A 25743-nucleotide genomic window follows, 5' to 3' on the forward strand; every position below is an offset into this window, starting at 1 on the left:
GATTTGGATGCATGTTTATCTTAAAAGGAAGATGATGCCTTGATTGCTGAGCTAAAGTTAAAGCCGATGCTTTTGGATCGGATAAAAGAGCTGCAAGGAAAAGAAGAAAAGTGTTTGGCAAGAATTGCACAAGTATAAAAATGCGAGACTAAAGACTTTGAAGTCAGGATTGATGGATGTTTATATTATTGTGGAAGACCTTGAATTTTTTCTTAAGGGGGAAATTTGTAATACCCAAAATTTGTTATACACGAAAAATACTTTCATTTGTTACCTTTATTGCTTGCTAATTTGGTTTGTGTTTAAAGATCCTAAATTCTAGGGTTTGTGTTCACATTAGGGTTTATGGAATTGATAAAGGATTTTGATGTTTTTGATGTTGTAGAATCATATACAAGCATGATTGATGATTAAAATCAACTGTACACTGCTATATAAGCTCATGTTGAATTCAGCTAAACCCTAAATTTCGGGGAAAGAAGTGTTTTAATGAAATTTGATTAGGGCTTTGATTTTAGAGGTCTTGAAATGTCAAATTGAGGTTGATTCATGTTCGAATCTAGTGAAAATCTTGAAATTCTAAACTACATACCATTCAACCTTGAGGAAATAAGTTGGGAAAATTGTAGAAAATTCCCATGACATAGAAATGTTATTTTGAAGGTTCTACAAGCCTTAGAATTTTTTTGGTAAATGTGTAATTTTTCAAAAGTTGAGGGGTTTATTCAGTAATTTTGAAATTTTATGGGTTGAATGTGTAATTATTCAATAAATGATGTACATTGTTGGAAATTACTGCTTGAGGGCTAAAATTAAAGTTAGAATGTAAATTTATCTATTTTGGAAAGTTGAAAAAGTTTAAGTACAAAATGGAAAATATTGGAAAAGTTAGTAACTTGAGTGGTAAATATGGTATTGTTGAGGTATTGGTATGGAAATTAAATGCTGGAAATTTATTGGGTTTATTTGGGCTTGAATTGAAGAATTTATGACTATGGTCCATTATGAATAAAAAGGAAAAGTTAAGAAGAATTTTAAAAGAATTTTAAAAGAATTTGAAAATAATAGTACTTTTGAGTATTATTATTTTGTAAAAATGTTAGTAAGGATACTAACATTGTATTTTATATTTGTATATGTAATTATGGATGCTTGCGTAGATCGTGATCAAATTCGTGATACAAGCAAATCAAAAGGCAAGGAAAAAGTTCAAAAATAGTGGGACTTTGTCACTAAGACATACCAGATAAGTGCATTTATTATACTTATATGATATGAGGATGACTTGCGATGAGTCATACTCGAATTTTTCTCTAAAAGCATGTTTTACCGTATTTTGAAATATTTTCATAAGGTTTATGAAAATTATTTATGGGATTTTAGGGTATGAACTATCCTAAAATATATGGATAAACTTTTATATTATTTTAACAATTATCGATGTTTCAGAATAAATGTTTAATCTACGAATTTGATTTAAAGGCCTATTGTATGTGCATTGAGAGTCATAGGTGCATTTTGACAAACTTGGAGTATGATGGTTATTGATCGATTTTGTTTAATGCATATGTTACATTTTTGTATAAGTACCTTTGTGTACTTCGACACTATGTGTGCAGCATGGTATTCATAATGAGTTTGTGTTTTACCATTTTGATATATTAGTATAGTGTCGTTGTTACTACAATGCATATACTTTCGTTTAGAACTTATGTGCAAATCATGTACCTTGTATTATCATATATCATACATTGGCCTAAAAATGGATATTTTGGATTTACTGCATGTTAAGTATGTTGGGCATACGAGATAACATTTTGCATGTCAATTGAAGGAAACTTGTCTTACTAAGTCAATTTTATGTGTTATTATATTTTATACGATTAAATTTGTATTTTGATCTTTTTTGAAATACTTATGTTTTATTACGCCTCATTTATTTTATTATGCCTCACTAAGTGAATACTTAGCGTGTGATGATTTTCATGCGTAGGTTTAGTGTACGAATCGGAGTGAGAAGTGCAATTGATATCATCTGTCAAGGGTTGTGTCATCAGTAATAGTATGACATCTCTATATGTTTATTTTGATATTACTAGTTGGCATGTACTTAGATATGTTGTGTTACACTGATAAGATACTTGGTATTTGGTTGTAGTATTATATTACGTTTGAACTTAAACTACTGTTTGATGGATTTTAAATGTTATTTTGTATATATGTATTTGAAGAACATTTTATAAACTATATTATTATTAAAATGTTTACTTATAGGAACAAAATTTTAATGGTTTTCAAATACAAAAAATGTTTTAAAAGTCATGGGACATCTATGACTCGTGTACGGGACGTATATGGGTAATGGGTGTTACAATTTCTCATTAAATGAATTTTAAATTAATTTAAATTAGTTTTTAAGCCAAGTGTGTTAGATATTATTAGATAAATTTTAAGAAATTTTCAGCATTTTTTCTTTCTTGGCCGAAACCACCATAGCCACCAAGGTAAAATTTTTAGTTTGATTTTTAAAGCTTTATGGTTGATTTTTGGATTAAGTTATTAGATAGAGAATTAATCTACATGAAATTCTCTATCATTTGGTATAAATATTACATGGTGAACATGCTTATTTTGATGAGATTGGAAATTAGGGTTTATGAAGGATTTGTAGATTTTGAATATTTAATGGAAGATTGTTATGTTATTGTTGTTGAAGATTATTTCTAAAGCACGTGTGATGATTAAAATTAGGTGTAGATGCTTAAATAGTGTTTGGCGATATTGAGGTTAGATGGATTTTGATTCAAATTGATGTTGTGATGATTGAAATAACATGAATTTGATGTAAGGAAGTTGAATTAATGGTTGAAATTGGATGAAATGTTTACCTTAAGTGCTTTGATAAGTTTGGCCATATGGAAGGAAATTAGGGGGAAATGTTGAAAAAATTCATATATTCTAGAATTGATATTAAATGTGTTCTATGTGATTTGGAGATTGATTTGGATCAAAGTGGAACCTTGAGATAGTGAAAGGATTATTTTCCAAGTTTTGAGAATTATGAGACATTAATGTATAAACGTGTTAATTAGGGTGTTCAATGTTGCATTTTAATTATGAAATGCTGAAATTTCAAGTTAGATTAAGAATAAAGGACCAAGGTACAAATTTGGATGAACTTGGTGGTGGAATTCAAATAGTCTCAAAAGTTAGGACTTAATTGTGAGTTCTTCAAAGTGATGATATTATTTTTTAAGAAAATTACAATGCTAGAAATTTTATTAGCATGGTGATTTTTGAGTTTAAATATTAGTTTGGGGATCAATTTGCAAGTTTGTTAAAGTGAAAGGTTAAATTCGAAAAGTTTAAGAAAATTTAGGATGAGATTGAAAGTTTTGAATGTTAAAGTATTGAATTGATATGTTATTAAGGTGCTGGAAATTTTGGTAATTAATGTGGAATGATCATAATGGTAAAGGACCATTATGAATTAAATGTAAAGGTTGATGTGAATTCTAACAAGAATTCATAATTAGTGGCTTGATTGTGAAGTTGATAAAAGTCGAAGGGTTGATGATGGAAATAAATATTTATGAAATCGAATGAGTATTTTGGGAAGTTTGAAATTATCATGGAAATATGATTAGTTTTATATCAATTAAGTATCAATTTTATTTCTATATATTTTTATATTATTAAGTTTATATTGTGTTAGTACGATACTAACATATAGTTTGAATATTTTATGTTATTATATGCGTTGTCATACCACGATAAAATCTAGCAATCCAAACAATCTGAAAGGAAAAGAGAAAGCACACGAGAAAAGAAGTATCATATAAAAGTTCGAAAGTGAGACAAATGTGAGTGTAGTCTTATGTATGATTAGAGGGATCATAAAAGAGCTTTTTACATGCTGAAAACATCAGAAGATGCAAGCTACCATTGACATGCTTCATAACTATTGCAACCTACCAAAACACACATAATGATATATATGTGGTAGATTTTAATTAGAAGTGTGTAACCTTGGATTCTAAGCTTCTAGAAACACCTCAAGGTCACCCTAGCACAAGCTTCTCATTGTTCTTGCTCTTGGACTTTCTTAAACTTCTCTCACTAGGCAAGCATCAAAAAATGTGTTACTAACTTGTTTATGAACTTAAGAAGTGACTAAGAACAACCTCTGAGACTTAAATCCCTAGAAAACGGGATAGATTACTTGGCTTTTGATAAGCCCTCGTTAAACCGACATGTTGAATACCCTGGCCAAATCTTCCAAGAGAGGGTTTGATTGAAAGCTTGGAAGGAGATTATTGAGGTTCTTACCTTTATGTTGTTGGGAAATACTGGAAATGTAATAAAGCTCTGACCTTTACTTAGAATGCTATGAAGAAGATGAAAGCTTTGGGAGAATAAGAAGAAGACAAAGTTTGTGAGGAAAAAGAGATAAAAGAATGATGGAGACGTGATATTATCCATTTTTAATGGAATTCAACATTTGAAATAAAAAATGGATTTATTATATCCTGGACTCTCTAGCTTTGATCACTTTATAAAATGTCCCTTTTTGTTTATTATTGGGCGTAACTAAGCCTGAAACTTCTAACCCGAGATTTGGAGCATTACAAATCTCCCTTTCTAGAAAGAAATATTGTCCTCAAAATTTACCTAGATAGAAAAGGTGAGGATACTGAAGTTGTATGTCCTCCTTAGTTTCATAAGTTGCTTCCTCAACACCATGGTTCCTCCATAGCACCTTTACTAAAGGAATCCTTTTATTCATTAACTCATTCACATCCCTTGCTAGTATTCTAACTGGTTTCTATGCATAGGTCATGTTTGGGCTAACTTCAATCTGCTCTATGGGTATGAAATGGGAAGGATCAGAACAATATCTCCTGAGCATTGATACATGGAACACATTGTGAATGCGTTCGAACTTTGGGGGTAAGGCTAAGCGGTACGCTACTAGTTCAACTCTTTCTAGCACCTCGTAAGGCCCTATAATGCATGAAGTCAACTTTCCTTTGTGACCAAAGTGAAGTACTTTCTTACAAGGGGAAAACCTTGAGTAACACTTTATCCTCCACTACGAACTCAACATCTTTATGCTTCAAGTCTGTATAAGATCTCTGCCTGTCTAAGGCTTCTCTCAACCTACACTGGATTAACCGGTCCTTCTCCTCAATCTCTCTAATTATGTCAAGAATCATTATCTCACCATTACTAAACTTTGTCCAACATAGCAAATTCCTGCATTTTTTCCCATATAAGGACTCTTAGTTAGCCATCTTAATACTAGACTGAAAACTGTTATCGTAGGCAAACTCCAATAAAGACAAGTGGTCCTCCAACTACCCTCAAGATCTATAATGGTGAAACTGAGCACGTTTCTGTAGGATCTGAATGATACGTTCTTATTGACTGTATGTCTGAGGATGGAAAGATATGCTGAAATGTAGATTGGTGTCTAAGGATTCATAAAAGGCTTTCCAAATGTAGAAAGTGAATCAAGGATCTCTGTATGATATGATAGAATTCGATACCCCGTGAAACCTCACTATTTCAAGGATGTATAATTGAGCTACCCTCTCTAAGGTATAGTTTATCCGAACTGGAAAGAAATGGGCTGATTTGGTCAAATGGTCTACTATGACCCAAACTGCATCATGTCTCTGTATGGTCATTAGTAACCCGATCACAAAGTCCATGGTTACCTCGTCCCATTTCTACTAAAGTATCTGAATAGATTGGAGTAACCCTGAGGGAACCTGGTGTTTTGCCTTAACCTGCTGACTACTTGACATCTAGCGACAAACTCTGACACTTCCCTTTTCATGCCCAGTCGCCAATACAACTGACGAAACTCCTGGTACATCTTGTTAATGCCTGGGTGAATTGAGAGTGGACTGCAATGCGCCTCATGGAAAATTCTACTGCACAACTAAGCATATATGGGTATAAACAAATGACCCCTGAAATACAACACATATTCATCATCTAACTCAAAACCTAGGGCCTCACTCTAGTGAACCTGCTCAATCCGAGTCCTTAATTGATTATCTAAACTCTGCAATCACTTGGTCTCACCTACCAACTCCATTTTGACTCTCAACTTGGCTAACAACCTACTGATACATGCACCAGAGTCCATAATACAAGCTTCTTTGGACTAATGTTTCTACTCGAACCTATTAGAAGAACAAAGTCTCGAAGATTCAAAGCATATCTATTTGGTAAGTATAATGTGAATGAATCATTAAATGATTCTAATGTTTCTCCCTTTAATGTTTCAGATTCGAGGTCGAATCTTTTTGAGGAAAGGGCAGATGATACATGCATCACAAGGATCACATCAAAGGAAGAAGTAATAACTCTTCCAAATGATCCACTCGTCCAAGCATTGGAAAAGAAGATCAGAATAGAAGCAGACTTACGACGACTTTTTTAATGGGATCCTGATCTTATTTGGTTAATATGTCCTCTAGATATACGACCGTATGTCTCTTATCTTTCCAACGGTTCTTGAATCACATCAATCCGATATCAGGAACTCAAGATATGGCCATTTTACTGAAGACGATGCATGCAGGAAATCCTATACGGGATTAATACGTGATTTTGTAAATATTACGAATTTTCAATATTTATATTGATTATTTGTAATATAATTTAATATAGGATGATCAATTATCTTTTAGGATCAGATTTATTATTTTATTAGATATTAAGGTTGGGTTAAAACAATATTTTTAGTTATTATTATTTTATTAGGAATTAGAGTTAAAACATGTTTAGTTTATTATTATTTTATTCTCTAGTTATTTAGAACCTTTAGGATTCAGCCCCTAGATAAAGGAGGCTTCATTCAACTTTGTAAATGAAGATTTCTTTGATTAATAATACAACGAGAGTTCGTTTTTACAAGTGATGATTGCCTTGTGCCTTCGAAGCTTCTTCTCCTTGAGTTCTTTCAAGTTCTTGTGAGGGAAATTAATCTTCACACTCCAATTTGCCTTTTCATCGCGACTAGGAGGGATGGTTTGAGCCATATTATCGTGTTTGCCTTTTCATTGCGACTAGGAGGGCTCGATAGGACACTTATCCATCTATTTTCGACAAATCCATCATCACCATCATCACCTTTACCGTTCACCTTCATAAGGGAGATCTTTTGATCTCTTGGTTATCTTATTTTATTTTCAATTTCTTTATCTTTTGTTTATCTTGTTCTAATATTGTTTCTTACCTTGTTTTTAGCACCTCAAAGAAACCCTAAAAGAACCCTAGCTATTACCGCCACCTTCTCTATTCATTCCTCATTGTTCTTTATCGAGTCTAGAGCTTTCTAGGTTTGATTCTTCAACAAGAGCAACGTTCATTAACCCGCCACCGCTTCCCTATCACCTACCTTCAGTGGTTAAACTTAAACATGCTCGGAGGACTCACAACTATGTCATCGACTTTCTGCTCAAGGTGTCTGCTACTACACTTGTTTTACTCGGATTGTAAACTATCAAACAGTTGTAATCCTTAAGCAACTCAACCAACCTACGTTATCTGAAGTTTAATTCCTTCAGAGTGAGTAGATACTTGAGACTCTTGTGATCAGTAAAGATGTGACACTTCTAACCATAGTGATAGTGTCACCAAATCTTCAAGGAAAATACCAGTACTGCTGACGTTTGAGATGATGATATATGTAAGCTGCAACTTTACCCTCTTGGATCACCATGCATCTAAGACCATTTAACAAGGCATCACTAAAAACTGTAGTCTTTACCCGAATTTGGTTGGGTCAACAATGGGGTCTGAGTCAATATAACTTTCAACTGTTCAAAGCTTCTCTGCTACTTCTCATCCTAAGTAAAAAAACCTCTATTCTTAAGTAGTTTGGTTAGCGGGGCAGCTATCATCGAGAAAACATGAAGGAATCCAATTTTATACTTTGACTATTAAACTTTCAAAACATATATTTTGGCCACTAACCAAAATTTGGGGTATTATAACTCTCCCCTTAAGAAAAAATCATCCTCGAATTTTAGTACGTACCTGATGTGTAGAGGTACATATATTGTATTTTTCATGTCCTCTGCTCTTCCCTGGTTGCTTATTCGACTTTATGATTCCTCTAAAGAACTTTGACTAAAGGGATCGTCTTGCTCTATAGTTATTTGACTTCTCAAGCCAAATCTTAATTGGTTCCTCTTCATAGGTCAAATCAGATCGAAACTCTATTTCCTCTAGGGTGATAATATGCGATGAATTTGATTGATACTTCCTGAGCATCAACACATGAAAAAAATTATGGATCTTATCCATTTAGGTAGGTAATGCTAACTGATAAGCCACTGGTCCGACTCTTTTCATAATCTCATAAGGTCTAATAAATGTCGGACTCATCATTCATTTTTGTCCAAACCGCAATACTTTCTTCCAAGGCGATACTTTAAGAAATACCTTATCACCCACTTGATATTCAATCTCTTTTCTCTTTAGATTTGCATAAGAATTTTATCAACCGAAAGCTATCTTAAGATTATCTTGGATAACTTTCACTTTATTTTCCATTTCTTTCATCAAGTCAGGGCCAACTAGATCTCGAACTTTTAGCTTGAACCAATTTAATGGTGTTCGACACCTCCTCCCATATATGGCTTCATACGGAGCCATCTTGATACTCGATTGATAGTTGTTTTGTAGGCAAATTCTGCTAAAGAAAAATATCTTTCCCATGATCCCTTGAATTCAATCACACGCGCCCTTAGCATATCCTCCAATATCTGAATAGTCTGATTTGACTGACCATCTGTATACGGATGAAAAACCGTGATAACATTCAATCGAGTACCCAAGCCCTCATGCAAGGAATACCATAATTTCAAAGTAAACCTTGGATCGCTATCAGATACTATTGATACATGCACTCCATGCAATTGAACTATCTATTTGTTTTGTACAACTCAACATATTTATACATCGAGTGATATGTTTGAATTGAAATAAAGTGGGTTGTCTTGGTCAATCTGTTAACAATCACCCATATTGAGTCTTTTTTTTGCTGGGTGTCAAAGGTAGCCCTGTATAAATTCATAGTTACTCGTTCCCACTTCTATTCAGAAATGGATATTAGTTGTAGCAATCTGGAAGGCACTTGATGCTCAGCTTTCACTTGTTGACATGACAGGCATTTTGCAACAAACTCTGTGATAGTTCTTTTCAAACCAAGCCATCAAACTGACTCTTTAAATCTTGGTACCTCCTATTTCCACCTGGATGCATAGTCAACGGACTATAATGCCTCAAAAAGAATATCTTTCCTTAGTTCTTCATTATTGGGAATAAAAAGTCTCCCACGATAATACAAACATCCGTTGAACCTGACCTCAAAGTCTTTAATCTCACCATTTTCTACTTGCGCAATTCTTACCAAGCAATTTTCATCTTTCCTTTGTAATTATCTGATCTGATCTAAAAGCATCAGCTTTAACTTTAACTTGACAATCAAGGCGCCATATTCCTTTAAAGACAAACACACATCTAAAGCTCTCAAGGTTGTAAAAGTCTTTCAGTTGAGTGCATCAGCCACAACATTAGCCTTTCTTGGATGATAGTCAATGATCACATCGTAATCCTTTACAAGCTATATCCATCTTCTTTACCTTAGATTCAGTTTATTTTGAGTCAACAAGTACTTTAGGTTTTTGTAATCTGTATAAATATAGCACCGCTCACCATACAAATAATGGCGCCAAATCTTTAAAGCAAATACAACCATTGCCAACTCTAAATCATGCATCGGGTAATTCTTCTCGTGAATCTTTAATTTCCTCAAGGCATAGGCCACAATTTTTCCTTCTTGCATAAGCACACATCCCAAGCCGTTATGAGATGCATCACTAAAAACCACAAAGTCTTTACCCGACTCAGGTTGTACAAGCACTGATGTCTCTATTAAAATCTTTTTTAGTATTTCAAAACTCTCTTGGCATTTCTCCGTCCAAACAAAAACACATATTTCCTTAAAAGCTTTGTTAGCGGTGATGCTATCATCGAAAAGTTCTCACGAACCTTTGATAGTATCTAGCAAGTCCCAAGAAACTCCAAATTTGTGAGACATTCTTTGGAGTTTCTAATCCACTATAGTATCAATTTTCTTGGGGCATTCCTTTATGCCATCTGCATAAACAACATGGAAAAGTAAAGCAACTTCTGTCAACTAGAATTCATATTTTGAGAGCTTGGTATACAACGTTTTCTCTCAAAGAGTCACCAAAATTTGATTCAAATAAAGCTGAAACGCTCGATTAATCAAATCCATAAATGTTGTAAGAGCATTAGTTAAACCGATTGGCATCACCACAACTTGTAGTGTCCATACCACGTTCAAAAAGTTGTCTTAGGAATATCCTCCTCTTTAATCTTCAATTGATGGTATCTAGACCGAAAATAAATCTTAGAGAACACTGCTTTACCTTCCAATTGATTATATAGATCATCAATCCTTAGAAGTGGATACTTATTCTTATCTTCACTTTATTCAACTGTCGATAATCTATGCATAAATGCATATATTCATCTTTCTTTTCACCAACAACAAAGGTACTCCCCAAGGTTAAACACTCGGTCTGATGAAACCTTGATCAAGCAACTCTTGTAACTGAGCCTTTAGTTCTCTTAACTCTGTCAGAGCCATTCGATATGAAACCATAGAAATGGGCTCAATACCTTGATAACCATCAATCTTGAATTCCACCTCTCGATCCGGAGGTAACATAGGTAATTCATCTAAAAAGACATCTGGAAATTTCTAAACTGTGGAAATATCATACAATCTTACTTCAGATGCTTGAGTATCTATCACGTTAGCTAGAAAAGCTATATATCCTTCCGACATCATTTTCTATGTAATCATTGTCGATATCACATTGGGCGGTGATTTTTCTTTTTCACCAAGCACTATAATTTCCAAATCCTCCGCATCTTTCTAAAATAATATCTTTTTGCGACAATCAACCCAACCATAATGTGAAGACAACTAACCCATGCCTAATATGATCTTAAACTCGTCAAATGATAATCCCATTAGATTCACCAAGAACATAGCTCCTTGAATCTTTATCGGATATTTAATACATGTCTGACTCACACTTGCACCATAACACATAAGGTTTACCGCTATCATATCACTTGAGATCAAGTCGAATAGAATACCTCTATTTAAAATTCCTTATTTCATTCTTGAGGTAATCCAGATAACTTTTTTAGATCCATTGAAAATATTCTCGAGTAGTTGAAACAATTTTCCATCTCAACTATGAAAGTCTAAATGTCCACATCATTTAATAAGAAGACTTGACAACTTTGTATCAATAACTTCATAGCAGTTAATGCTAAAATCAGACTAGTAACAAATTTACTCCTATTCATACCACTACGAACTTTAAACTTTTCAAGTTATTGAAAATCAACCGTAATTTGATCGATGATTCATTATAGCATGAAAGGGGGTAAACAATTCATTCCAGCAATTTTCCTTCACAAGGTAACTCTATCAAGTCCATAAAACTTAACATTCATTCAAACTCATTTTAAAACCTTTAGAATAATAACATAATTATCATTTGATTCACTAATAACTCATCATTCTTTAAACTTTTAGCGGACAACTTACTTACCGCTTACTTATTTCCTCTAACTCAAATCAACATTTCTTTAAGCAACTTAATGCTTAACTTAAATATTCCTCAAATATTTAAGCTTACCTGTAGAAACATCAGAATCATCAATAAATTCAATAATCTCCTTTGGATCCTCATCTGATTAAACTTCTCTTGTAATGCATTTAAACTTTTTAATGGATTCCTCTAATGCAGTAACTTCATTAAACGGTAGGGCATTTCTTCTAGCAAATGGAGGAAAATCCCTTACAGCTCCAACTCTTCTAAGGCGTGACGCTGAAGTCATAGAGGATCTTTTTGGGAGATTTCAATCTCGACCTTACTTTCAACATTATCAACTTTCTTACCTTTATTCTTAGTTCCCGACATCTAACCCAACACACATAATAACAACTTAAGTTAGTGAGGAGTGGCATTAATCATATAACATTGACAACATATCATTAACTTTGACATTCTAGTGGCATGTTTACATTTTTACATAAAAAACACTCATTTTAGACCGATAATCGACTAAACATTTAGCTCTGATACTAATAAATATAACACCCATTTCCCGTATACATCCCCGTAGACGAGTAACAAATGTCACATGACTTTTAAAGCATCTTCGTACTTGAAAACCAGTAAAATTTTGTTTCTTTAAATAAATGGTTTAATAATATAGTTTATAAAACGTTCTTCAAATACATATATATTTATATATAATAACGTTTAAAATCCATCAAACAGTAGTTTAAATTCGAATATAATATAATACTACAACTAAATACCAAGTATATTATCAGAGCATCACAATATATCTAAGTAGATGCCAACTAGTAATATCAAAATAAACATCTAGAGACGTCATACTGTTACTGATGAGGCAACCCTTAACATATAATGACAGTTGTATCCCTCACTTCGATCGTAAGCTATTACCTACGAGTGAAAATCATCACGCTAAGTATACACTTAGTGAGGCATAATAAAGTAAGTAAGGTATAAAAAACATATATATATCGATAAAGATCAAATACGATTTGAAACCGTATAATATATAAACACTCAAAACTGACTTGATAAGCTAAGTTTCCATGAAATAACTTACTAAATAGTATTTCATATGCCTAGCATACATATAAATTAGTATATTCCAAAATATTCATTCATAGCCCAATGTATGACAAACGAGAATGCAAGGTACACAATAACATGAAACTAACCATTTTCGGAATAGTAATCCTATACAACTACCATCTTTGCACACAAAGTGCCATTGTACACAAAGTACTCTTGTCATAGTACACAAAGCATTCCAATTACATACATAGTGCTACAGTGCACAAAGTACTATTACAATACCACCTTATTTATGATATTATTATTGCACCTATAACTCTCCATATACATTCAAAAGGCTTAAAAATCCAAATCGTAGGTTAACATTTATTTCAAACCATCAATAAATAATTTGTATGAAACACATCCATTCGTTTTAGGGTAGTTCATACCCTAAAATCATTCGTAAAAATCATTTTCATAAACTTTATGAAAATATTTCAAAATACGATAAAATATGCTTTTATAAAAACATTTGAGGTTGACACATCGTAAGTCGTCCTCATATCATATAAGTACATAATAAATGCACTCATCTATTATGTCTTACTACCGAAATCTGATTATTCTTGAACTTGTTTTCCTTGTCATTCGCTTTGCTCGTATCACGAGTTCGATCACAATCTACACATGCATCCACACAAAGTATATACAATTATAAAATACAATGTTAGTATCCTTACTAACATTTTTACAAAATAATAATACTCAAAAGTACTATTATTTTTGAATTCTATTAAAATTTATCTTAACTTTTTCATTTCTATTCATAATGGGCCATTGTCATAAATTCTTCAATTTAAGGCCAAATAAGCCCAATAAATTTCCAACATTAAATTTCTAGCTCAATACCTCAACAATGCCATAATTACCACTTAAGCCACTAACTTTCTCAATATTCACCATTTGGTACTTAAACGCCAACTTTCCAAAATGGCTTAATTTCACATTCTAAATTCAATTTCATCCCTCAAATAGTAATTTCCAGTAATGTACATAAATTATTAAGTAATTACACAATCAGTCCATAACTTTTCAAATTTATCAAATAGGTCCCTCAACTTTTAAAAAATTACAAAATGACCCAAAAATTTTTATAAGACTTTTAGAACCTTCAAAATATCATTTCTAATCCATAGGAATTTCCCACAATTTTTCCCAACTTATTTCCTCATGGTCGAATGCTTTGGGGGTATATTTCTCATGATTTTCACTTGATTCAAGTATGAAACCAACCTATATTCAATATTTCAAGACCTCTAGAATCAAACCCCCTAACTTAATTTCATCAAAATACATTTTCCCCTAAAGCTAGGGTTTGGTCGAATTCAACATAGGCTTATATAGCCATGTACAAATGATTTTAATCAACAACCATGCTTGCATAAGATTCTACACCTCAAAAACATTAAAATCCTTCATTAATTTCATTAACCCTAATGTGAACACAAACCCTAGAATTTGGGATCTTTTAACACAAGCAAGATTAACATGCAATATTGGTACCAAATGATAGTGTTTTTCGCGTAAAACAATTTTCTATTTTACGGCACGATCCAAAATCCAAATGAAATTGCTTAAAAATGAAAAATAAAATTTATCTTACCTTGTTCACGGGGAGAACAAAATGGAGCTGAAAATAGTCTAAGTTTCATGAAATTTTCATGTAATTTCATGTTACTTTAACCTTTATTTAAGCTTAAATGAATAAAATATTCATTTAATGAAAAATGTCCATTTTACCATTAATGAAACTTGATAATTACCATCCAACCAAGCCACATTAACATTATCATATTTCAAAAGTCAAAGATTAACAAATTATTTTACCCTTTTCCAATTTTACCAAGCAACTTTCCAAAAATTACAATCTTGACATTTTGATCCAACGGTCCAAATTAAACATGGAAATAAATCTTCAAATCCAATGATCTTCCATCATTTTAACATGTGGAAATAATATTTTTAAGCCTAATTTATCATCTTTCAATTTTTCCTGAAATTTCTATTTGATTAGATTTACTGATTTCTTACCGGACTTTAACGCTTTCTAGTTTTCAACATAAATTCCGGATCAAGAATTTGATTTCAATAAAATCGCACTCTCAAGAGAAAATTATCTCTTTATGGAATAAAAATTATTTTTGATAAAATTACCACTTAGGTCCTTAAACTTTTCCAAACTTTATACTTAGGTCTTTAAACTTTCAAAACATATATTTTGGTCACTAACCAAAATTTGGGGTATTACAGATCTTCCAAGTGAACTAATCAATAGGAACACGTGTAATTACATTCGTCCACCATATATGAGCCTGACCTCGCAAAAGTGAAACTACGCCCTCCAGTCTTTCCTCATATGAGCAGTAAAGATTGTCTACCATGATCTTAACATAATTTAGCCACATATCTTCCACTACCGAGCCTCATTTGTTTCACCTTTAAATTCAACAGCTCCCAAACTCTTTAATTATTTCGAAACTGATATTCTTGGAGCTAGATGAGTAGGAGGAGAAGGTGGAGGCGGAGGTGCTTCAGCTGGATGATATCTCCCCAAGATTGCCTCTAACGCCTGTAAGAATACCCTCTAATCTGGGGAGGACACTCTCTGATGTGCCTCTGCTCCTTGCTGATGAGGTGCATGCTCAATCTCATTACTACTTCCGCTATCAATTCTCTTTGGAACCTCTTTCTCGGTAGCCTGTCTAGAGCCTTTCGAATTTGACATCTAAACAACAATCGCATAACATTACATTAGTAAGGATCAACATCATAAAAAAAATCATCAAACTATACCAGATCAATAATTTCGACATCCTAGTGGCATGTACATATTTCTGACATAGCATAGGCTCGATTTAGGCTGAGAATCGACTAAACCTAAAGCTCTGATACCAATAAATGTAACATTCATAGCCCGTATATGTCTCGAGTTACGAGCCATAGATGTCACATCATCTTGACAAACATTCACTAAGCAAAATACTTAAAATTTTGTTTTGTTTTTAAAACGTAATATATATATAAATTCTACTCATGCACAAATACTGATAAAAATAATGTAGACAACATAAATTGGTCTTAGTTTACTATTACAGACCATTTAAAAATAAATCTGATAAATAAAGCTACTGACATAATTATACATGCCACTAAAAGCCAAAAGTAACACATAGATGTCTTACTGATATTAATAATAGATATGACTTCCAAAAAGATGCTCGGTATGTTCCTTATTGCCCATCTTTATCTCTATTAAACATTATGCATGAAAATCAACACGCGCTAAGTATAACTTAATGAGACAGTAATAAGCTAAGATGAGATAAAAACATGAAAATGTCATAAAAATTACCAAAATAACTTAAATAAATTATTAAACTTTCAAACCAACTTATTCAAGCCAATATCTTCATTGTAACCTGAAATTCATCTCATTTCATGATTTCACAAAGATCATGACAAATAATAATGTCTTATAAAATAATCATATAATACTTTATGATAACTTGACATAATTCATAACTTTTGTATTCATTTTCATAGCCCAATGCATATTTATGAGAACACAAGGTACGTGGGAAGAACATAAGGTGTGCACTAGGCACATCATGGTGCCAATCTTAACTGAAACATATAATGTACTTCAAGTGCAATCATAACATTAGCACCAATGGTGCAGATCATTATGTACACAAATTTACTATAACTTAACTGATAACTGGAAAGTACTCAACTTAATGGCATGCCAAATGTACCTACGACTCTCAATGCAACATACAATGAGCTTATCTACCATAATTGAATCATTAATTAATCAACGTTTGAAAATCACAAGCCTTTAAAATTCATCATCATAAAAATTATACTTGGGCAGTTCATACCCTAAATCATTCATAAAACTTATTGAAAATAAAATTAAAATTTATAAATCATACTTGAAAATAAAATGAGGTTGACTTATCGCAAGTCATCCTCGATCATAATAATTAAATAAATAAATTGCACTCACCTTTATATCGCTTGGTTTATCATGATCTGACAATGTTATATAATAACATAAAATATTCAACTATATGTTAGTATCAAACTAACATAATCTAAATTTAATAATATACAAGTCTATAAAAATAAAAAGTTATACTAAATCGATATCAATTAAATCATATTTCCACCATACTTCAGTCTTCCCAAAATGATTATTCGATTCCACAAATACTTAATTTCATCACAATTCCTTCAACTTGTATCAACTTCATAATCAAGTCACAAATTTTGAATTCTTTCTAGAATTCACCTTAATTTTTCCATTAAATTCATAATAACCCTTCACTATTATGATCTTTTCACATTAATTACATAAAATTTCCAGCCCCTTAATAAAATATTTAAATCAACACTTAAACATTCAAAAGCTTGCAATTTCATCCCAAAGTTTCTTAAACTTTTTTATGAATTCAACCTCCAATCTCTATAAACTTACAATTAAATCGCAACTTAATAATTAAACACAAAAATCAGTATGCTACTAAAATTTCCAGAATTATTATAATTTACTCAAATGGTACTTTCACATTTAAAAACTTGCAATCAAGTCCATATATTTTTAGGACCATTCGAATTAAACCCCTAAATTTTAACATATTTGCAATTTGGTTCCAAATAACTTTGCAACTTAAATTTCCAGCATTCAAACACTAAAAATTAACATTGAACACCCCAAATATTACATTCTTACAATAATATGCCACATAAAACACTTTTAATATCCATAAAAGACCATAGGAATTATTTCAATATTTCCCCCATAAATTTCCCTAATGGTTAAACCTATATAGTGCTTTAGGATATGGTTTTCATTCAATTTCAAGTATGGATTCAACTCTCTTAGATCAAATTCATGTTATTCTTACCATTACAACATCAAATTGAATCAAAATCCAATTAATCCCTAACACCCTAAAGTGGTCAAATAATTTAGATCACTCTACACTTGATTTTAAACATCATACATGCTTGAGGATTAATCTCCAGCATAAAAACACAATAATCTTTCATTAATTCTTCAAACTCCATAAACCCTACATATCCCTAACTTTCAATCTCAACACATAAGCTTGTTCACCATGTAATACTTATGCCAAATGATAGAGAATTTCATGTAGATTAATTCTCTATTTCACAACTTAGTTCGAAAATCAATCATGTAAGCTTAAAAATAAAAAATAAAATACTTACCTAGAAACATGGTGGTTTCAGACTTGAACTTGGAGATGGCTGAAATTGTGCTAAATTTCTTGATTATTCTAGTATAAATTAACCTTAACACAGAGCACTTTAATAATAGGGTAAACTACTTCAATGGTCTCTAATGTTTGGGTAAGTTTTCATTTACACCACTGATGTTTCAAAAGTTACAAATCGGTCACTAATGTTATCGTTTGTTACAAATTGGTAACTCTCCATTAACAGGCGTGACAAAAAACACAAGTGGCCTGTTAACATCAGTTAACAGGCTTACCTAGATGGTATAACTACACAAATAACCCATGTTATTTATATATTCTTTCAATTTGATCCTAGTTTTAATAAATTAAAATATATTAATTTAATTCTCATAAATAATAATATATTTTTAAAAAAAGGAAATAAAAAAATTAAAATTATTATAAAAACAAAAAATAACGTTTTTAATGTTAGGGTAAAATGATAAAAACAAAAAAATAACATTTTTTTAATAAAATTAACATTTTTTTCTTTCCCGAACTTTTTTTTTATTTTTTTAAAATAAATTCTAATATTAAAATCTTGTTTGTGAAGAAAACTTTTTCACTCGGTGCATAAAATTTTTTAAAATTAATTTTATTAAGTCTTTCATTTGCTGAACAATCTTATAAATTAATTTGTCATTAAATCTTTTAAATTAAATTTTATCACAACATAAATTGTAAATCTAATTATTATTATTGATATGATGAAAAATTAATAAGCACATAGGTCGTGAAATTGTTTAGGAATTGGACCAAACTGCATCCGAAATGACTCGTGATGATATCATCGGTGAATATTTCGAGAGCTTTGTAGATTGGATAACTAATGGAGATTTTCTTCTTCCGATAATCATCAAGTCGAACTAGTTCGTTATAGATTTGTGATAGAATTCATTTCAACCACAAGAAGAAACAAATTGAATACATCCAAAGGATAGATTCGAGATAATAAAAATAAATCGACCAAAGGCAAGGAAAAGCAAATTTTTAGCTCGTGTTATATTCGATGGTACGACCACATTTGCTTTAATCACGATGAATCCATTAGGTGGTGTAAATTGGTACCTACAGCTAATTCATTTTGGAGCTCCGATTGCCTTTATCTGCAAAAAAGTCATAGGGATTTCAATTTATAATGCTTGTAAATATTTCATAAATAGATTTATGACGTCTTATTGAGAACCCCTTAACATTATTGGTATTCTTGTATTTCCCCGTGCTTCGGTATAACATCTTTATGGGAAATACATAAATGTGCATTCACAAATTTATCATTTCATGTTATGGAACTTTTGTCTAGTATATTAATATTAGCTTGAATATTGGAAATTTATATTTTCAAATCACTTCGAGTAATATTAAATTAAAGTTTTGGACAAAGATTTACTTGGAAATTAATTTTGTTTCTTGAGTCATGGAAGAGGGAGGGTCTTCAAAAATTTACTTGGTGCCAATGATATCATCATGAGTCACTTCGGATGCACTTCGGTCCATTCCCAAAACAATTTCACGACCTATGTGCTTATTAATTTTTCATCATATCAATAATAATAATATCATCATGTTAATCTTTTGTTTTTATAACTAAAAAACATTTAATTATTTTGTATAAAAATATATCATTATTTATAAGAATTAAAAATAAATATATTTTAATTTATTAAAACTATGATCAAATTAAAATAATATAAAAATAACATGGACTATTTGTTTAATTATACCATCCAGGTAAGCCTGTTAATTGATGTTAATTACCACATGTGTTTTTCGTCACGCCTGCTAACGTCGAGTGACCAATTCGGAACAAACAATAACGTTAGTGACCAATTTATAACTTTTGAAATATCAGTGGTGAAAATGAAAACTTACCCAAACATTAGTGACCATTGGAGTAGTTTACCTTTAATAATATAATTGAATTTAAAATTCAATTAATGAGAAATTCCAAAAACACCATTAATGAATCTTAAAAATTATCAATTGTCATTGCATTGTATTCCATTAAAATATTCCCTAGTCAAAGATGAACAAACTTGACTTTGACTTTCTATTTTGGCCATGCAATTTTCAAAAATTACATTTTAGTCACTAAATTTTCACTCTTCAACCAAATATGAAAAATTACATTGATCTGAGCTAAATTTCTATGATATAAAATATGGAAATAACATTTCCAACCATCCTCTAACCTCCTTCAAATTTTCTTAAAATTCTGGTTCGATTCGATAATCCGATTTCTATACCGAACTTTAACGCTTTATAGCTTTTAACATAAATCTCATACCGAAAATATGATCATCATGAAAATCCTTGTTTTAGGCCAAACAGTTCATTTACGGCTTACAATATATAGCTTTTCAAAATTACAATTTTAGTTTTTAAACTTTTCAAAGTTTATACTTTAGCTGCTAAACTTTCAAAACTTACATTTTATCACTAGCCAAAATTTGGGGTATTACATTGTTGCTTTATTGGATTGCAACTTTCCAAGAATGATTTGAGATGTTGTCTGGCATCTTCTATTGCCGATATGCCAAATTGACCAATTGTGTTAATCATGTTGAACATTACTAGTTTTAATTCGAAGTAGGCGACTTCTATTTCAGATGTGATAACTCCTGGATTGAGACCGTTGAGATCTTCCTCTAAGTAGTCTCGAATGGGCATGTTCCTTACTTGAACAGGTCGCTCTACTAAAGCTCCTAATTCCCTTGCTTTGGCTATTTGGTTGCCAATAGTATTAGGGTCGCCAATTGGATTAAAGAGTTGGTCTTCTAGCGCTGCTCGTTGCATTTTCATTAAAAGCTAACTTGATTTTAGGTTCAAATGGATATTCCAGTGATGTTGGTCTCAACCTGGTCATACATATATGCAAAACCACAAATTGTAAGCCCCTTGAATCCAAAAAGAAAGAAAAAAATATTACTAATAATTAAGGTGAAAGAAATAAAAATCAAAGTCGCTATTGTCAATCCCCGAAAACGATGCCAATTTTTTTTTGTGATTTGAGTACTTCGCAATTGGTGCAAGTGTACACGTCGCAAGTTATAGTATAGAAAAGATATTGTCTCTACAAAGATTGATGAAACTATGTATTCTAACTTCTTGAACTGTAAAAAAAAGGAATAAATTGGTGATTGTGGGAGTGTGAAATAACAATTAAAATAAATAAACAAGTAAATAAAGGTAAAGACTGAGATTGAAGAAGAGAGCAGGTCAGGTTATCGTGATTAGTGGTGTGACAACTGTCTGGAAAGTCTAAGTAGTTGATTGCCGAAGAAACTTGATTGCCTTAACAACTGAAAATGATTCAATAGTCGTAGAAGCTGGGTTTCCTCATTCAAAGCTCGGCAAAGCATTCTTTAATGCCTTCCTGTTATCCCTGACTCGAAGGATTGGTCAATTGTGCATGCCGTGTTGATACATCCTTGCATTAACCATGGGTGAACAACAATCGATCATGTTCTCCTTTTAGCAATTGAAATCTGAATCTTATCCCTAAGATGGATTAACCTTCACCAACATTAGTTCAAATGAAGATCATGCTCATTCATTTCTTGAATCTATCTCTCTCGATATTAGATAAATGGTAAATTCTCGAGATCCTCTCTCAATTCACTCGAAATCAATTAAAGAACCAAGGATTAACAAACTTTGAATTCAAACCGCAATCAAGAACTTAAACAAATCCAAGAGTTTTCACAACCACCAAAAAAACCTAATAACCCAAGCCAATTAAAATTAGTTCATGGTTTGGGTGCGAAAAGATTACAAGATAAAGATTTACCAACAACATGAACAGAAAAATAAAGAAGAGAAGAAGAAGATGATATGTGCTAGTTTCTCTCTCTCTTGTGCGCCTCCCTCCCTCTTTTGTTACGTCTTGGTCTTCTTTTATAGGAGAGGATTACGTTTCTTTGATTCTTGTTGATGGAGAGATTTATTTGGACTAAAAGAGCTAATAAATATCTTCTAATAAAAGATGAAATAATCTCTTTTAATAAAAGATGAATTAAATTTCTTTTATCTTTATCTTCAAATCCTTTGCAAATAAGACTTCTTTCCCTCCTTAATTTATGCGTGAATATTCCAACTTTTTAGGATTTATCCTCTTGTGCCATGATTATCTTCAAATGCAACGGAATTTTCTGCTTGTTAGAGAAATTCTTAATCTGCACAAATTAACACACACCATCAGTATCTTTTCCGCAAAAACAACCAAAATGCAATATCAAACTTAATTGTGAAGGAAACTATGAAACCATACATGAATAACTAATAATGCAACTAGACCAAACCTAAATCTAGCAATAATTATGGGTAAGGGTAGAAAATTTAGTACTTTTATACGCTTTACAGCTATCATCTTAGAATGCACCTGCACTTGTAAGCAATAACATTCAACAACTGCATTAGTTTCATTCATTCGACATGACTGAAATTTTTTTGGTTGAGGCCCCAACCCTTTGTCCCCATGCCATTGATGTTCAATTTTACGCTGTCGAAATTGAAAACTTAGTTTGGAAAAATTCGTAGTGACCGGTCCTAAAGTTGCCATACATGCAACTCCAAACACTATATCGATTCCTTCAAGAGGCAAAACGTGAAAATCGATGGTTAGTTCGGTACCTTGGACCCTTAATTTCATATTCTTCACGCACCCTTCATTTTGCAAGTTCTTTCCATTACTCGTAAGGACCTTGAAGTTTGGCGTTGTTTTCACTTGTAAACTCAGATGCTTTGCTACTCTTAGCTATATAAAATTACATTTACTACCGCCATTGATCAAAATCAACACCTCATGCCCATGAATTTCCCTTTTCACGCGGAAAGTAATGGTGTAAAACTTTCAGCTAGTGCATGAATGACACCATTGGTTGTTCTTAGACTCTCATATCTGGGTTTTCTAGTTCTTTTTCCTCGTTCCAGATCGTATCTTCCTTACCTTCATGTTTCTTATCTCGATCTTCATCATCGAGCAAAAATAGTTGGGGGTCCTTGCATTTATGCTCCAAAACAAATTTCAAATCACAATAGTAACAATGTCCTTTTTCCCATCGTACACGAGCTTCGGTGGAAGAAATCTACCTTGGTTGAATGACGCTATGGTGACTCGATGAGGCCTCTGTTGGTGGAGATTGTCCAGGTAATCCCTTGAGTCCACTGGAGAACATCGTGGGTGTAGGCAATAGTGGAGGTAGCTTAGACCTTGTCCCTCAACCAAAAGTTTTCTTTGCCTCAATGATTCGTGCTTCATGAAATCAAGCCAAGGTGAGAACCTCATTCATGGTTGTTGGTCGTTGGGCTAGCATTTCATTCTTTATATCCGTTCGCAGCCCGAATACAGAACATTGGGTTAGGAATCCATTAGATACGTTGGTAGTGCGCAGAGCCATATCTTCGGGTTTGATACTCCGTGATGGTTGTTTTACATATCATGGTCAATTATCCTTTTGGCGATTCCATTTTTGTTACCACGAATCATCTTCATATAATGTCGGTTCGATGACTCCAGTCTACCAGTTGCCAACGCTGTTGTATCCATCAAAACCATTTTTGTTACCACGAATCATCATCATATAATGATGGTTACCTTTGGTCCTATAGAAATCAAAGAAGTCTTATGCAGAGGTGAGCCATTCCTCGAGGTCCTTATTGGTGAATAAGGGTTCCTCCACAAATACCAACTCAGGGAGAGATGGAAAAATATCATCCATCTTTTATTTGACTTTCGTCTTTCCTTGGTGGCCTAGAATCTCACCTGTTCCTTCCTGGGAAGTGATGGTTGTGGTTCTCAATTATGATGAAATCACCACTAGTAGATGCACCACATCTTGAAGTGTGCTTCAATTGTCTGCGTTCCATTTCTTTTGTTCCTCAATATGAATATGAAGTGAACTCAATAGCTGATCATGATTAGCCGACTTTTTATGCAAATTTTTCAGAGTTTGAGTGTTGTTGATCGTGGCTATTTTCTCAATGAAAGCATCAAACTGTCGTGAGTCGAAGAATTTAAGAAAGAAAGAATGTAGAATAGATTTGTAGATTAAGAGAATAAGACAATTTTCCAGATTGATTGCCTCTCAGACTTACACAAGCATTTTGTTTATAGCTAAAATTTCCATAGTAACAAACAATATCTGTTAGAGCCTGTGGGGTCTTTCTCGCTCTCAAACTTCTGCACCTTTCTTGACTAACCTCTATAAGCAGAGTTGTGAGTATTGACAATGCATGTTGTTCTCTTCACTGCTAAAAGAGTATGTTGCATGTTAATGTGAGAATATGTGCAAAAAGATAAAAAAAGAGAGATTGTCTACCTCATTGTTAAAGGGGTAGATTAAATGCAACCAAGACAGATAAAAGAACATCTTGTTTCACATATTTTATTCGAAAAGGCCTTGTTGCAAAACTGTTGTCGGTATCATCAATCCTCCACACTCCATATACATCATCAGAATCAACATTTGGAGCTGTATGAAGAAATCAAATGTAACTTCAAAGGGCAATTCTAACACAACAGCTCCCTCCAAAATGAATTTATCAATATAATTTGTTGTCATTCTTCTTCAGGAGTAAAAAAAAAGCTAACCTTCGTTCTAATTTTTTTAATGGCACAAAAATAAAATTAAAGAGCAAAGAAACCCTAACAGTTCAGCTTATAATAATAGATAAAACTTTCAACCCAAAAAAATCAAAATAAGGAAAAAATTGAAACTTCAAAAATGGCGAGGGTAAATGGAAGCACTTACCGCGAAAGTGATTGCAGTGGCGCCAATGAAATCTATTTTATTTTCAATCACCGCATCTGAATTTGATTCTCCCTTAATATTTGAATTTTCTAGTAATTAAAGAGTTCATGGTAATATAACCTTCGGTACCTGCCGACTGGTGATTGCCGACTGGTGAATTGAAATTGTTAGAGACGACCAAAAGAAGAAGTGAGACGGGGGAGAGGAATGAGTAGAGAGATTAGGGAGTTAGTGTACCACTCTAAAATAAAGAAGAGAGAAAATAAAAAAATACAATTAAATTAGATTAAAATAAGATGATAAAAAGAAGAGAGAATAAGTGAAGAACTTGATTTAATGAAGTTGCTCTACTGCAAAGGATGAAGGAAGAATAGATTGAAAAGATATTCCAGTTTAACAGTCTAGAGAAGAGAAATCGGGATAAAAGACTGAACAATTTGTCTCGTTTGTTAGTAAAACACCATTAAAGTACAGCATAATTGCGACGTTTGATATATAAATGTCATTAAAGTATGCGTCTGTAGTCGTGTTTTCCAAAAACACCAGTGTATATCCGTCTAGAGCGGCGTTCGTGTAAAGTATGAGTATGTAACGACATTTTTTTAAAACTACCTATATATATCAGTTTATCACGAAGTTTATGAAAAAGACGACTTTAAAACCGCCGCTATAAATCTATTTTGTTGTAGTTAACCAGAACCCCTAGTCTGCTAGCTCAGCTGTAGTGTCCTCAATAGTAACATGTGCGTAGATATTCAAATAATTAATTTTCATGGACGGATGAAAAGTTAAGGTTAATGTCAAAAATTATTTCTTAAGATTATAGTTCCTAAATTACATACGAGTTAACTTTCATGACGTGCGTAGATACTAAAAAAAACTAATTTTCATGGACGGAAGAAAAGTTAAGGTTAATGTGCAAAATTATTTATTAAG

The 25743-nt window shown here is 32.4% G+C and overlaps 1 protein-coding gene across 1 annotated transcript; it reads right to left on the bottom strand.

The window, feature by feature from the left end:
- Positions 1–5054: 5054 nt before the first annotated feature.
- On the bottom strand, positions 5055–5881 carry LOC120141097. Its single transcript, XM_039156038.1, has 2 exons — positions 5721–5881; positions 5055–5256 (listed from the first exon to the last, which is right to left on the bottom strand). The coding sequence occupies exons 1-2, from the start codon at positions 5879–5881 to the stop codon at positions 5055–5057; spliced, it is 363 nt and encodes a 120-aa protein (XP_039011969.1).
- Between the last annotated feature and the right edge of the window lie 19862 nt (positions 5882–25743).

This window comes from Hibiscus syriacus, unplaced genomic scaffold (assembly GCF_006381635.1).
Source record: "Hibiscus syriacus cultivar Baekdansim isolate YM2019G1 unplaced genomic scaffold, ASM638163v2 tig00002237_pilon, whole genome shotgun sequence".
Lineage (NCBI taxonomy): Eukaryota > Viridiplantae > Streptophyta > Magnoliopsida > Malvales > Malvaceae > Hibiscus > Hibiscus syriacus.

Coding starts and splice junctions, on each gene's coding strand:
- LOC120141097 (XM_039156038.1), bottom strand. CDS start 5,881: ATGTACCAGGAGTTTCGTCAGTTGTATTGGCGACTGGGCATGAAAAGG. Junction 5,257..5,720: donor TTTAGTAGAAATGGGACGAG/GTAACCATGGAC, acceptor GAAAAAATGCAG/GAATTTGCTATGTTGGACAA.